Genomic DNA, 17,360 nt, shown 5'->3' with positions numbered 1-17,360 from the left:
TGATGGATAGGGAGGCCTGGTGTGCTGCGATTCATGGGGTCGCAAAGATTCGGACACAACTGAGCGACTGAACTAAACACCTAAATCAACTAGAAAAGGAAGAAATGAAGAACCCCAGAGTCAGCAGAAGGAAAGAAATCTTAAAAATGAGGGCAGAAATACCTCAGATTGGGAGAAAATAATAGCAAACGAAGCAACAAAGGATTAATCTAAAAAATATACAAGCAACTCCTGAAGCTCAATTCCAGAAAAATAAATGACCCAATCAAAAAATGGGCCAAAGAACTAAACAGACATTTCTCCAAAGAAGACATACAGATGGCTAACAAACACATGAAAAGATGCTCAGCATCACTCATTATCAGAGAAATGCAAATCAAAACCACAATGAGGTACCATTACATGCCAGTCAGGATGGCTGCTATCCAAAAGTCTACAGGCAATAAATGTTGGAGAGGGTGTGGAGAAAAGGGAACCCTTTTACACTGTTGGTGGGAATGCAAACTAGTACAGCCGCTATGGAGAACAGTGTGGAGATTTCTTAAAAAACTGGAAATAGAACTGCCATATGACCCAGCAATCCCACTGCTGGGCATACACACCGAGGAAACCAGAACTGAAAGGGACACGTGCACCCCAATGTTCATCGCAGCACTGTTTATAATAGCCAGGAAATGGAAGCAACCTAGATATCTATCAGCAGACAAATGGATAAAAAAGCTGTGGTATATATATACACAATGGAGTATTACTCAGCCATTAAAAAGAATTCACTTGAATCAGTTCTAATGAGGTGGATGAAACTGGAGCCTATTATACAGAGTGAAGTAAGTCAGAAAGAAAAACACCAATACAGTATAATAACGCATATATATGGAATTTAAAAAGATGGTAATGATAACCCTGTATGCAAGACAGCAGAAGAGACACAGATGTATAGAAGAGTCTTTTGGACTCTGTGGGAGAGAGTGCGAGGGTGGGATGATTTGGGAGAATGGCATTGAAAGATATATATTATCATATGTGAAACGAATTGCCAGTCCAGGTTCCATGCATGATACAGGGTGCTTGCGGCTGGTGCACTGGGATGACCCAGAGGGATGGGATGGGGAGGGAGGTGGGAGGAGGGTTCAGGATGGGGAACACATGTACACCCATGGCAGATTCAAGTCAATGTATGGCAAAACCAATACAATATTGTAAAGTAATTAGCCTCCAATTAAAATAAATAAATCTATATTAAAAAAAGTTGTTATGGACCTGAATTATGTAGATCCACTGAACAAAAACTCACATGTATACATAAATAGTAATAATATACACCAGAAATTGATAAGTGTAATTATTCATAAAATATTTAGAACAACATGACAATGAAAACACTATAAATTAGCTTGTGGGATCTTAATAAAAATTAATAAACCAAGAGTTTCTAATAAGTAAAAAAGAAATCTCAGTTAAACTAAGAAAAAAGAAAATAAATACAGAAAAGAATGTCATAAAAAGAAACAGCAGTGAGGTTTAAAAAATCCTACATTAGTCTTTGAAAAGAGTACTAAATTAGAATTAAACTTTCTCAGGAGGAAGAAAAAAGAAAGGCAGAAATAACATATTAACAGGTGAACAGAGCAAAGGGGGAAGATGTAATCATCTTAATAAATGCAGAAAAAGTAATAAAATGCAGCACCCATTTTTGACAAAAATAAAAACAATGCAAAACACTGTAACCCAAACTGGTAACTGAACTTTCTTAGTTTAATAAAAATCACCTATTAGAATCCTAAAATAAACACCATATTTAATATAAAATGTTAGACACATCCTCTTTTATTATTTATCTTTTTTAGTTCTACCAGTTTATTGCTACCAACCCATCTCCCTCCACCCTCATGCACACATGCTCAGTCATGTAACCCCACGGACTGCAGCCTGTCAGGCTCCTCTGTCCATGGACTTTTCCAGGCAAGAATACTGGAGTAGGTTGCCATTTCCTTGTCCAACTTCCCCTTTTAAATCAGAAATAAGGAGAGAATGCATATTATCACTGCTTCTGTTCAGTAATATTCCTGAGTTCCCAAACATCAGATGAGGGAATGAAAAAACAATACAAGATTGGAAAACAATGCACAAAAATTAACAGCACATACCAGCAGTAATCTATTTTTAAAAAGTCATTTCAAAAAATTTCCTTTTAGAAATTTCATTTCCAATGAGCCCAAGTGGCCATGGAGGGAGTGGAGCCACCTCACACCATGGCCCTGCATCTAGACAGAGCGGCAGAGAGGCAGGGATGAGAGCAGCCAGTACCTGGAGGGAGCAGCAGCTGCCTGGACTTTGACCCTGCCTCCAGCCCTGTCAGAGTCTGCCACTGCCTGCACACACGTAGGTGCAAGCATCAGGAAAGACTGGAACCAGCTCAGGCCCTCAGCCTGCCTCTAACTAGCGTGGAGACTGCCACTGCTGATACAACTGCACAAAAGGAGAAATGGATCCAGCTTATTAGTGTGGCTTCAGCCACTCTGGCCCTGACCCTGCCTCTACCAATGTGTGGACACCAGGAAAAAAAGGGGAACAAACTGGATTTCCCTAGTAGTCCAGTGGTTAAGAATCCATCAGCCAATGCAGGGGACACAGGTTCAATCCCTGGTCTGGAAAGATCCCACATGCTGCAAATCAACTAAGCCAGTGTGCCGCAACTACTAATCCTGTACTCTACAGCCCACAGGCAGCAACTTCTGAGCCTGTGTGCCACACCTACTGAAACCTGGGGCCTAGAGCTCGTGCTCTGCAAGAAGAGAAGCCACTTCAATGAGAAGCTCATGTACCACAAGGAAGAACAGCCCCTGCTCACCACAAGAGTAGCTCCTGCTCACTGCAACTAGAGAAAGCCCACACACAGCAATGAAGACTGAGCACAGCCATAAATAAATAACAATTGCTAACTTAAAAAAAAAAAAGTGGAACAATCTTAGAAGTGCAGTCCCAAGCCCTCAGGTCCCAGCCATACCCCTAACCAGGGTGAATATCATCATCACATCGGGAAGAAACCCTGCTCCAGACCCTCAGGCTTTGGCATCACCCCTGACAGGGCAGTGACTCTAGCCCTACATGCCAGCAGTACAGAGCCTGATAGCAGAAAACAGGGAAGGATATAGCCTATGCTCACTTTAAATTTACCTCTTCCATCGATGCCACTGGGGACAAGCAGACTTCATAGGGATGCTCCCACATATGGACATGCCTTCGAGACTGTTTCACATAATCTCACAGAGAAAAACAGAGAATGTCAAACAAGATATAAAAAAGAGGAATGTGTTTCAGATGAAAGAGAAAAATTCATTAAGGGGATGGGAAACAAAAAGTGATAAATAATTTACCTGAAAAGAGTTCAAAGCATTACTAATAAAATGCTATCTGAACGTGGGAAAATAAGAAGAACACAGGGATAACTGAAACAAAAAGAAAATAGGAAAGAGGATGATCAAAGCTGAAGAATACAACAAGAAGAATTTAAAATACACAAGAAGGAGTTAACAGCAGAACAAAAAACAAATTAAAACCAACACCAATAAAATACAAAGAACCATAAGAGACTACTACAAACAACTACATACAAATAAAATGGACAACCTAGAAGAAATGGACAAATTCTTAGAAAGATACAAGCTTTTAAGACTGAAAGAGAAAGAAATAGATAATATGAACAGACCAACCACAAGTACCGAAACCAAAATTACGATTTAAAAAACTTTCAACAAACTGAAGTCCAGGTACCAACTGCTCCACAGGTGAATTCTATCAAGCCTTTCAGTTCAGTTGCTTAGTCATGTCTGACTCTTTGCGATCCCATGGACTGCAGCATGCCAGGCTTCCCTGTCCATCACTAGCTTCCGGACCTTACTCAAACTCATGTCCATCGAGTCAGTGATGCCATCCAACCATCTCATCCTCTGTCATCCCCTTCTCCTCCCACCTTCAATCTTTCCCAGCATCAGGGTCTTTCCCAATGAGTCAGCTATTCGCATCAGGCGGCCAAAGGATTGGAATTTCAGCTTCAGCATCAGTCCTTCCAATGAATATTCAGGACTGATTTCCTTTAGGATGGTCTGGTTTGATCTCCTTGCAGTCCAAGGGACTCTCAAAACTCTTCTCCAACACCACAGTTCAAAAGCATCAATTCTTTAGCACTCAGCTTTCTTTATAGTCCAACTCTCATATCCATATATGACTACTGGAAAAACCATAGTTTTGACTAGACAGACCTATGTTTGCAAAGTAATGTCTCTGTCTTAATATACTGTCTAGGTTGGTCACTGCTTTTCTTCCAAGGAGAAAGCGTCTTCTAATTTCATGGCTGCAATCACCATCTGCAGTGATTTTGAAGCCCAAGAAAATAGTCTCTCACTGCTTCCATTGTTTCCCTTCTATTTGCCACAAAGTCATGGGACCAGATGCCATGATCTTAGTTTTCTGAATGTTGAGTTTTAAGCCAGCTTTTTCACCCTCCTCTTCCACTTTCATCAAGAGGCTCTTTAGTTCTTCTTCACTTTCTGCTGTAAGGGTGGTGTCATCTTCATATCTAAGGTTATTGATATTTCTCCCAGCAATCTTGATTCCAGCTTGTGCTTTATCCAATCTGGAATTTCACATGATGCACTCTGCATATAAGTTAAATAAGCAGGGTGACAATATACAGCCTTGATGTACTCCTTTTCCTATTTGGAACCAGTCTTTGTTCCATGTACAGTTCTAACTGTTGCTTCTTGACCTGAATACAGATTTCTCAGGAGGCAGGTCAGGTGGTCTGGTATTCCCATCTCTTTCAGAATTTTCCACAGTCTGTTGTGATCCACACAGTCAAAGTCTTTGGCATAGTCAATAAATCAGAAGTATATGTTTTTCTGGAACTCTCTTGCTTTTTTAGAGAACAGTTAACACCTATCCTTCTGAAACTCTTCCAAAATATTGTGGAGGAAGGAACACTCCCAAGTTCATATTATCAGGCCACTATCACTCTGATACTAAAACCAGACAAAGGCACTACCAAAGAAAATTTACAAGCCAACATCACTAATGAATATAGCTACAAAAACACTCAAGAAAATACTAACAAACTGAAACCAACAATGCATTAAAAGGATCATACTGGGATTTATTCCAGAGATGCAAGGATTCTTTAGTATCCATAAATCAATCCATGTGATACACTACAGTAACAAACTGAAGAATAAAAACCATATGTTCATCTCAATGGATGCAGAAAAGCTTTTGACAAAATTAAAAACCCATTTATGATAAAAAGAAAAAAAATCTCTCCATAAAGTGGGCATAGAGGGAACTTATCTCAATAAGATAAAGGCCATATATAACAAGTCTATGAGCTTCCCTGGTGGCTCAGATGGTAAAGAATCTGCCTGCAATGCAGGAGACTGGGGTTTGATCCCTGGGTCAGGAAGATCCCCTGGAGAAGGGAATAGCTACCCATTCCAGTATTCTTACCTGAAGAATTCCATGGACAAAGGAGACTGGAGGGCTTTAGTCCATGGTATTGCAAAAAGTCAGACACTACTGAGCAACCGACACTTTTTTCTTTTCATGACAAGCCCACAGCAAACAATATTCTCAATGGTGAAAAACTGAAGGCATTTCCTCTAAGATCAGGAACAAGACAAGGATGTCTACTCTGGTCACTATTATTCAACATAGTCTTTGAAGCCTCAGCCACAGCAATTAGAGAAGAAAAGGAAATAAAAGGAATTCAAACTGAAAAAGAAGAAGTAAAACTGTCACTGCTTTCAGATGGTATGATACCATGCATAGAAAATCCTAAAGATGCCTTTAGCTGCCTTTAGTCTTTTAGGATCAGAAAACTACTAGAGCTAATCAATGAATCTGGTAAAGTTGCAGGATACAAAATAAATGCACAGAAATCTCTTGCATTCTTATACAGTAACAATGAAAGATCACAAAGAGAAATTAAGGAAACCATCCCATTTACCTTTGCAACAGAAAGAATAAAATACCTAAGAATAAACCTACCTAAAGAGGCAGAAGACCTATACTCAGAAAACTATAAGATACTGATGAAAGAAATCAAAGATGACACAAACAGATGGAGTGATATACCTTTTTTTTGGATTAGAAGAAGCAATATTGTGAAAATGACTATATTACCCATAGCAATCTGTAGATTCAATGCAATCCCCATCAAATTACCAATGACATTTTCCACAGAATTAGAAGCAAAAATTTTATAATTTATATGGAAACACAAAAGACCTCAAATAGCCAAACCAATCTTAAGAAAAAAGGGGCTGGAAGAATCAGGCTCCCTGACTCAATGCCATATTACAAAGCTACAGTTACTAAGACACTATGGCACTGGCACAAAAACAGAAATACAAATCAATGCAACAGGATAGAAAGCCCACAGATAAACCCACACACACATGGTCACCCGATCTATGACAAAGGAGGCAAGAATACACAATGGAGACTAGACAGTCTCTTTAATAGGTGGTGCTGGGAAAACTGGACAGCTACATGTAAAAGGACAAAGTTAGAACATTCTCTAACACCATACACAAAAATAAACTCAGAATGGATTAAAGACCTAAGCTGGTACGCCACAACTATTGAGCCTGTGCTCTAGAGCCCAGGAGCCACAACTAGTGAGTCCATGTGCCACAACTACTGAAGCCTGTGTGCTCCAGAGTCCATGCTCCTCAACAGGAGAAGCCTCCACAATGAGAAGCCCATTCACCACTGGAGAGCAGCCTCCACTCACCGTAACTAGAGAATTGCCTGTGCAGCAATGAAGACCTATCACACAGCCAAAAAAGCCACACGGACCATGAACCATGTACACAGAAAAATACATATATAAACTCCTCTCTTGATCAGTTTATAAAAATAAATTCCAGATGTATTAAACACCTAAATGAAAAAAGTCAAACTACAAAACTCATAAGAGGATATCCTTAATGACACTAAAGTAGGAAATAAAAGTCACACACACAAAATTTTGACCCTAAAGGAAAAGACTGACAAATTAAAATAGAAGTCACTAAAAACACATTAAAAGACATGCAGTAACAGACTAGAAGAAGGCATCTCCAACACATAAAATCAGTAAAGGACTAGAGATCCAGAAATTAGAAAGAACTTCTAGAAATCAGTAAGGAAGGGCAAAATCTTAATAGGAAACTGGACAAATGATATGAATACATAATTCAGAAAAAAGAAAATCCAAAATGTAACTAAACATATGGAAAGATATGCAATGTCATGAGTAAGCAATGGTAATAGTCATACTGGCAAAAATTAAGAAGACTAAAATACTAGAAATCAACAAGGACATAAAAAAATAGCACATTTCAAACACTGATCATGAGAATGGAAACAAGTAAGAAATCAACTTGGCAATATGAGTAGAATTAAGCTACTCTATTGTCTAAAGAATTCCACTTCCAGGCATACTACTTAGAGAAGTCTCAGATGGGTACATAGCAGATATGTACAGAGATGTCCAGAGCAGCATTGTTTATAATGGCAAAAAATTGGAAACACTCTGATAGGAAAATATATAAACTGTGGCACGGTCATTCAACAGACATTAAAATGAAAGAACTACTCTGACAATGCAAAACTTTTACTGTTTAGCTTGAGACTCTTTTTTTAAAAACAAAATTTCTAAAAAGTAAATAAATAAATAAAAATAAAATTTCTAATCAACTGTTAACGACAACTGAAGTGTTATTTGTTATTTATTCCTTTGTGTGACGTGCTAGATTCCCATGGATGTAGCTGATCATTTCTATTGCAAATATTATATAATTTTACATAAATGGTGTCATAATAAACTACTTTTGCATCACAAAAAGAAAATGAACGAACTACAGCTACATGCATAAAAATTGATAGACAAAAAACTAACAAATAGCAATTTGCAATAGGATTATTATATATGATATCGTTAATACAAAATTTAAAAGCATACAAAACTGTACCTTGTGTTTTATAGGTAAATTAAATTCATATAAAGGAAAAATTTTTTTAAAATAATGGGAAGAACAAACTTCCCATCTTCAGGCTGATGGTAACCTCAGGGGAGACATGACAGATAAAGGATGCTTTTCTCCTATTTCTAAAACAAACAACAAAGATCTGAAGCCAGTATGGCAAAATATTAATATCTAAAGAGTTGGGTTTGTGGGCACATATGTATTTGATATTTTGCACACTTCTGTATATTTTTAAATATTTCATAATTTAGAACAATTTAATCATGTGGGGAGTTTAGGAGGTGGATGCAGAAAATACAGGTTACTGTTTCATCAGTATTGATGGCAAAGACATAATGACAGCTTAAAAACAAATTTTAAATAGGGAACATACTAGCCTCTTATGGTAGATTAGAACATGTGCGTATATATACATATGCACATATATGCATACACACACACATTTCCATTTGGAAATGGAAGAAAACAAGGAAGGAGAATCAAGGCAATGACTGCGCTAACTGCCATTTAGCCTTGTAAGTCTCACGACACTATTACAGGACTATCTAACCATCAGTGTCTGCAAGTAAGAGTTTGGTTTTTCCCTTTTAATATTTTTACTGTATTCCTTTTTCTATGTTTGTCCTGTTGGCTAAAATGCCTGTGAAACTTGATTAACAACAATTATTGGCATGTGCTGTTTCTGACTTCACCAGAATGAACAGAGAGGCAATTTATCACAGCAAAGAAAAGCATGCACTATGGAGTCAAACGAAGAGGGTTTAATCTTCAATGCTAGCACATAGGGCATAAACTCGGGCAACTGACTTAACATATGCATCTCCCTGTGCTCATCTGTAAAATAGTGAATGATAAACACTGACTCTTTCCTTCTCTACAGCATTGGTCTTACCTGAATAGTTTCTTCTAGGCGGTAGCACTCAAGGACTTGCAGCGTCTCAATAACGTGGTTTGGGCTGAACTGACACAAGAGCTCAATGAACTGCTCTATTATACAGGGAGATATCTGCAGCGATTCTTGATTTACATGAATACCTTCCCTGAAAACAGAAAAGGCAAGAGAGTAGCATTATTTAATCATATCTGTAATTAAGGCTACAGCTAAAAAGCATGTTAAGTTTCCCAGGTGGCTCAGTGGTGAAGAATCCACCTGCCAATGTAGGAGACACAGGTTTGATCCCTGGGTGGGGAAGATTCCGTGGAGAAGGAAATGCAACCCACTCCAGTATTCTTGCCTGTGAAGTACCATGGACAGAGAAGACTGATGGTCTACATACAGTGCATGGGTTCGCAAAAAATTGGACACAACTCAGCAACTGAACACCACCACAAAATGTTACCTTAAAACCAAGACTACCTTTTGATCAGGTAAAATTGTGAATTAAAGGTCTTGATGTTACTTAGGTTATTAAGGTGAATTATATGTGATAGAGACATTCTAAATCACAATGCTTCTCAATTTACCTTGAATAATTATGGAAATGAGATTCAGTGCAGGCTCCTCTAAATCACACACAAAGTTCTATTATTGCTCAAAAAGAAACAAAGATGACTCAGTTTAGTTTGAACAATTTGATCCATGAATGACTATATACAATAAGCCATCTTCCAGTCTCAACAACTGTCCCTACTCTACTTCCCTTATAATACCAATCACATCATGTTGTAATCACTTCTTTAATTACCTATTTTCTATAAAAGACTAAATTCTGTGAGGGCAGCCACCAGGTATCCTCTCACTAATGAATCTCAAAGCCTGCAACAGCACCTTGCACAATGCAGCAACAGCTAATCATTTGGCTATTGTTAAAACAAGCAAGTGGATGAAGAGTAAGATATATTAAATTTATGGTTCATTTGCCTGGATGTCAGCAATTCACAAAGCCTGCTATTCATAATGCCTACACAAAAGCAGTGGAGGTCAAGGATTAGTTTTATCATGGTGGAGACTACTGGAAATATTTAGAAAAATCAACTGCTGCTCATTGGAGATCTAAGAATCATTTTCTCTCTACCCTCAAAATAAGTCAGTTCTTCTGGGAGTCTATCTTCTCTTCAGAATTCTTCAACTAAAGCTCTGTATATAAAGAACTGGAACAGGGTTAAGAAGATACAAAAATGACTGCTTGGAAAACTAACCTTCTAAAGAAAGGTTAATGGTCTGAATAGATCAATCTCTAGAAATGAAACAGAATCTGTAATTAAAAAAAAAATCCCTACCAATTAAAAAAGTCCAGGATCAGATGGCTTCATAGGAGAATTCTACTAGATATAAAAAGAATTTACACAGATCCTTCTCAAACTCTTCCAAAAGAACCAAAGAGGAAGGAATACTCCCAGAGACGTTTTATGAAGCCACTGTCACCCTAATATCAAAACTAGACAAAGACACACTACCAAAAAAAAAAAAAATTACAGGTCAATACCTTTGATGAATATAGATGCAAAAATTCTCAACAAAATATTAGCAAACTGAATCTAACAACACATAAAAAAGGTCATACACCACGACCAAGTTGGATTCAACCCAGTGTCACAAGGATGGTTCAACATATGCAGATTAATCAATGTGATACATCACATCAACAAGAGAAAGGGCAAAAACTATATGATGATCTCAACAGATGCAAAAAAAGCATTTGATAAAATTCAACATCCATTCATGATTTTAAGAAAAACCCTTACAAAAGTGGGTATAGAGGGACCATACCTCAACATAAAAGCTGTTTATGACAAACTCACAGCCAATATAATACTCAACAGTGAAATGCTGAAAGTCTTCACACTAAAATCTGGAACCAGACAAAGATGCCCACTCTCACTTCTTCTCTTCAAGATCGTTTTGGAATCCCTACCCCAGCAGTCAGACAAGAAATAAAAGGGTATTCAAATTGGTAGGGAAGAGGTGAAATTATCATTATACACAGATGATGTGATACTATATATAGAAAACCTTAAAGACTCCACACAAAAACTACTAGAACTGATAAATGAATTCAGCAATGTAGCAGGATACAAGATTAACATACAGAAATCGGTGACATTTCTTTACACTAAGAGTGAAATAGCAGAAAGGGAATATAAAGAAAAACCACCTTTTAAAATTGCATCCAAAAAAACACTTAAGAATAAACCTCATCAGGGAGGTAAAAGACTTGCATGCTGAGAACTACAAAACATTAATAAAGGAAACTAAAGATGATTTAAAGAAAAGGAATGATATCCCATGCTCTTGGGTTGGAAGAATCCTGTTAAAATGGCAATACTACCCAAAGCAATCTACTGATTTAATGTGATTGCTATCAAATTACCCATTTTTCACAGAACTAGAACAAATATCCTAAAATTTATATGGAACCATAAAAGACCCAGAATTGCCAAAGTAGTCTTGAGGAAAAAGAACAAAAACAGGAGACATAACCCTTCCAGACGTCAGACAAAGCTTTGATTACAAAGCTACAGTTATGATTAAACAGTGTGATACTGGCCCCCAAACAGACATATGGATCAATGAAACAGAACAGAGATCCTAGAAATAAACCCACACACCTATGGCCAATTAATCTTTGAGAAAGAAGGCAAGAATATAAAATGGAGAAAAGACAATCTCTTCAGCACATGGTTCTGGGAAAGTTGAACAGCTGCATAGAGATCGAAGAAGTTAGAGCACGCCCTCACACTACGCATACAGATAAGCTCAAAATCTCTCAAAGACTTATTTATAAAACAAGACACCATAAAACTCCTAGAAAAGATCATAGGCAAAAAATTCTCTGACATAAATTATAGCAGTGTTTTCTTAGGTCAGTCTCCCAAGACAACAGAAATAAAAACAAACAAATGGTACGTAAGCCAATTACAAGCTTTTGCACAGCAAATGAAATACAAACAAAACAAAAACACAACCTATGGAATGGGAGAAAGTATTTGTGAACGATGGCACAGGGGCTTAATTTTCAAAATACACAAACAGCTTCTACAGCTCAACGAAAAAATAATCCAATCAAAAAATGGACAGGAAAACCTAAACAGAAACTTCTCCAAAGACATACAGATGTTCAAAAGGCACATGAAAAGATGCTCAACATCACTAATTATCAGAGAAATGTAAGTTAAAACGACAATGATGTATCACCTCACGCCAGTCAGAAAGGCTATCACTAAAAAGTCTACAAATAGCAAATGCTAGAGAGGGTGTGAAAAAAGGGAACCCTCTTACACTGTTGGTTAGAATGTAAACTGGTGCAACCACTATGGAAAACAGTATGGAGGTTACTCAAAAAACTAAAAATAGAGTTCCCATATGCTCTAGTAACCCCACTCTGAGCATATACCCAGAGAAAACTCTAATTCAAAAAGATACATGCACTATTCACAATACTCAAGACATGAAAACAACCTAAATGTCCATCAGATGAATAGATAAAAAAACATATGTGTATACACACAGATGGAATATTACTCAGCCACCAAAAATAATTAAATAATGCTATTTGTACCAACACGCATTGACCTAGAGAACATCATACTAATTGAATTAAGTCAGAAGGAGAAAACAAATACTGCATGCTATCACTTATATGTGGAATCTAAAATACAACATAAATCAACGTATCTATGAAACAAAACCAGATTCACAGATATAGAGAACAGATTTGTGACTGCCAAGGTGGAGGAAGGGACTACAGGTGGGATGGAATGGGAATTTAGGATTAGCCGATGCAAACTCATATACAGAATGGATAAGCAACAAGATCCTACTGTGTAGCACAGGAAACTATATTCAATATCCTATGACAAGCCATAATGGAAAAGAATATGAAAAAGAATATGTATAACTGACTCACTCTGCCATACAGAAGATATTACCACAACACTGTAAATCAACTGTACTTTGCTAAAATCAAATAAAAAATAAATAAATCGCTAGAAAGAAAAAAAAAAAGGAGAGACAGAAAGAGACAGCCAGAAAGGTTAATGGTCTAAATCAACACTTCTAGTTTTTTCTCATAATGGCACATAGAAAATGACCGTATTTATCTGGCCCATTAGAAATCAGACTGATTACAAGGTACTCTGTGTACCCTAAGAGGTGCCTCTCAAGATTTCAGGGAATCAGTCTTTAAACACAACTGTAACCCAGGTGCAGCACACCAACAGCCATAGGTAGGAATATCTGGACTCAAGAATGATCTAGGGGTTTTAAGTATTCTATATGGTGGTACATAGCACTCCTATTTTTATTGGCAAGACCCTTCAGTTACAGAATAGGAATTATATTTAGAATAGAAAATCCTTCCCAAATTAAGAGCTTTATGACCCTCAGTTCTGACCAGAGGTTGGGCAAGGATCTCACTAAATCCTGCTGCTTGGGGATTTCAATACATGCTGAGGCTAATTCAGTATCTCCTCAAATAGGCTGTAAATCCCAAAGATGAAGTTTTCCTCTTTATTTCACAACTGCCTTTAAGGCAGGATTTTGTTAAATGACTGGCTATTCCCTATACAGACCACCACCTGAGTTCTGATCACGTAACTTGAAAACTATCTAAGTGTCTGTCCCAATTATACAATAAATTCTGAAACCAAAGACGGTGCTACATTCATCACTGTTTTCCCAGCACTGGCACAGTATTGTCACAAAATAACAGATGCTCGGTAAACGCACACTGAATTAAACTGAACTGATGAAATAAACAGTACACTGGACTGTCTTCAAACAGAGGGACCCAAAATGTAGAAAAGAGGAGTGAAAATTACAAGGACTAGGGCTGTAAAGTCGTATGTAGCTAGGACTAAGTCTTGTCAGAAAGTTCTACATGGAGAAAATAGGAGATGAAAATGGCACACCCAGGGGAATGACAGTTCTCCTTGTAGAACCAAAGTTGTGTCTCAATAGAACACAATTAGGTAAAAGAGAAAGGGAATGCAAACCAATTCTTGACATTAAGGTGAGTCTGTGTACTTTCCATATGCTTATACACAGTAGGTGGTGCTAATATTATACCTATGTCAGACTTCCAGTAATATATCTTACAAATGCAAGACTATGGAGCAGATTAAAATCAGACATAAGCACCTGTCGATAAACCACAGTACTTAATTCTTTCCAGAACATTTATTCATAAAACCCTTTACAAGTACTGAAGATGTGAATATGCATCAAACCAAGCAAATCACCCAAATGAATAGATTTTGATGCATTCATTTTTGAGGGAAATAATGTGTCTGCTGGGAAATGATCAGGCAAATAAACATAATCAAAACTTTAATAAGTAAATTGTAGCATTAACAAATTTACATCCATTTCTGACTGCTGCTTATCAGTCTTACACATAAAAGCGATTTGTTATATCCATTTCTCAAACATATTTCTATTATGCCTTTTATCAGCTACCTCCTTTGCCAAATACTCACTGCTAATTTTAATGGCTATCAAAATTATGTATTTTAGACCTCGACTTTATCTACTCTGTAGGGAATTTCTATTTTAATGACAGAATTGACTCACATGATGTAAACATTTAAATACATATAAAGGGAGAATTTTATAAGACTCACACAAGGCTTTCTTTTGTCAGCTTTAAAATAAAGTATACATATGTCATTTGAAGTGCGCGCGTGTGCACGCACACACACACACTCTAAACACACTCCAAAATTCAGGTTGGAGAAAATATTCACTCAGTCTGTGAAAATCAATTAAAATTATAACCTAGTATAATTGGCTATTTCTGGGGATGGATAAACTATATGTCAGTTTTCAAAAGCATAACTTAAAAATGATTCTAGTATTCAAATTTCTGATTTCAAAACATTTGATAAAGAAAATGAATATTTTGCAAAAATAAAAAAATCTGGTCTAGTCCTTCCCCTTCATTCTAAAAGCTGCACAAAAATAGGCCAGTCTAGACTGCTTTTCTAGATCTCTCAGAAAGAGGACTTCACAGTCTCCCTCAGTGACTTGCTTTGACAACTGCGGGCCACCACAGCTTAGCCTAAATCCTCACTGTCTGAACTCTCTGCTCATTTCCATATATCCAGTCCTTGGAGGTGGTGGCATATTGATGACTACCCAGTACCTTTGGAATTGAGAATGCAAATAATGACTCACAACACATAAGAGCAAAGAAAATTATTTTCCATATAGTTTTTATTCAAATCAAGTCACTTCACAAAGCCATGAAGCTGAAGTTTCAGCTTTCCACATATATCCCATGTTAAAAATTCCATAATAGACTCCTGTGCAAATTAAACAAAAATGTGAGTTTGCCATTTTGCCTGAAAATTTAAATGTGTTAATTATAGGTAGCAAAGACAATACCTACAATTTGCACGCAACTGTAACATAATGAACAGTAATGTTCCACAAACTGGACAAGTGACTGGCCTGGATGGAAACCTGTCCTCTGGCCAGAAGGAAGCCAGTACTCGGTCTCTTCACTCTCCATAATGACCCTGCACACTGTGCAGAGCTGCCGGTATTCCTCAGACAGGAACAGCCGCAATCCTATATACACTTTTATGAGGCACAGTCCAAAGGAGACAGGCTAACAGCAAAGATGCTGCCACATCAAATCAATGTAATAGCAGATTGAAGACAGATCTTTAGCGGATGGGATTGCTTTCCATTTCCTTACTCTAACCATCAAGTATCAAAATGTCCTCTTCCAAATCTCAAAAGAATTTTTGTTACTTATCTGATACTCATAGGGAAAAGGTGTATTGTTTTGAGTGATCTCCTGCATAAGCAAGAAGAATAGATTTTTATAAGCCTTACGATTTTAAGGATAGGGAAAAAAAACTTAGCTGCATAACCTGATCAAGTATAAACAATATCTGAATCAATTTAATGCTATACAGACTTCAAATAAAAACTTACAGGTTAGCTAAAACAGGTTAGCTAAAACAATTTTTTCTACCACTATAATAGTAATAATAATGATGATGATGATGCAGGTAACTGCAAGTATATTTTCTTTCTAATGCAAAGCTCTCCATATCACTAATATCTGCTACTGATCCTACTAGAAAGACTGCCTTAATGTGGCCCAAGTAGATTAAAGAGTGAAAAGCTGCAGGTCCTGGCATCTCAGTATAATATAATTTGATACACTTTCAGTTTTGCATGGGAAACTTGATACCATTCTCTCTCCCAAAGGATAGATGGAATTAGAAGAGGTAAGAAAAAAAGGCAGTTCTATGACACCACCACAGAGACAATCTTTAAACAGACAGTGAGTCAGACTACTATAAATCTATTACGATATCCATACATAATTCTGACCATAAAGAGGACAAAGATTTCTGGTCTCTAGTCTAGCATGCAAAGAGCTAAAAAGTGATCAATTCCATTCTCACAGGAAAAAAAGCTGAACAAATTGAAAATCAACAGGTCTTTTTGGATCCATCTGAGAAAGGAGGTCACAGAGCAAACTGCCATCCCCCAAATTTGAGAGAGGTGGACACAAAGTATCACACCTAGCTGGAGCAGAAGCCCAGAAGCAGAGAGCACTGCTGCTGGAACCAGAATTGGGGCAGGAAAACCTAAACTGTAATTGACAACACACTGGAGGTTCAGTGAGGACCAACTTCAGAGTTAAAAATTCCAGAGGGGCTATGTATTGTCAGGGAGTTCTCATACTTTTGTTAGTTTTACCTCCAGCGCACCAGGTTCACTTTGAGGACTGGAGAAAAATCCCATCATGCAGAGGGAGGGAAAATGTGGCCACTGTGAAATATAACCAGAGCACTTTGTCCTTCTTAACAAGGCCTGCTGTAGGGACTGAAATAGGTACCCCTAAATTCGTGTGTTGAAGTCCTAATTCCCAGTTCCTCACAAGGTGACCTTACTTGAAAATAAGATCTTTGCAAATGTAATTAGTTAAGTTAGGATGAGGTTATACTGGAGTAGGGTGGGCCTCTAGTCCAATACAATCAGTGTCCTTCAAAGAAGAGGAAATCTAGACACAAACATACACCCAAGAAGAATGTCAGGTAAAAGCTGAAAACTGGGTGATGCTTCTACTAGTTAAGGAATGCCAAAGGCTGCCAGGCAAATCACCAGAAGCTAGAGACGAGGCATTGAACAGATTCTTTCTCACAGCCCTCAGAAGGCAACAAACCTGCCAACACTAATCATGGGCTTCAAGCCTCCAGAACTGGGATGATAAATTGTCATTTAAGCCACACAGTTTGTGGTGCTTTATTAAGAAACCCCTGGCAGATCTAATATACCCGCCCTACTATTACACTAGAGCCAAACCAACTGGGCTTTTCCTAGGGCATAACTAAATTGCTGTTGTTCAGTCACTAAGTTGTGTCCAACTCTCTGCA

The 17,360-nt window shown here is 37.6% G+C and overlaps 1 protein-coding gene across 4 annotated transcripts in view; it reads right to left on the bottom strand.

Annotated features, from left to right (window-relative positions):
* VPS8 (VPS8 subunit of CORVET complex) overlaps positions 1-17,360 on the bottom strand; it is a 288,453-nt gene that overhangs the window by 98,410 nt on the left and 172,683 nt on the right. For all 4 annotated transcript variants that reach the window (XM_061166734.1, XM_061166737.1, XM_061166735.1 and 1 more), the window contains one exon: positions 8,917-9,064. In XM_061166734.1, coding sequence (XP_061022717.1) covers positions 8,917-9,064 — 148 coding nt within the window. The remainder of the gene's footprint in view (positions 1-8,916; positions 9,065-17,360) is intronic.

Source organism: Dama dama, chromosome 19 (assembly GCF_033118175.1).
Source record: "Dama dama isolate Ldn47 chromosome 19, ASM3311817v1, whole genome shotgun sequence".
In the NCBI taxonomy this organism is placed as follows: domain Eukaryota; kingdom Metazoa; phylum Chordata; class Mammalia; order Artiodactyla; family Cervidae; genus Dama; species Dama dama.
Note: the sequence above shows the minus strand (reverse complement) of the source record. Positions and strands in the feature narration are given on the sequence as shown.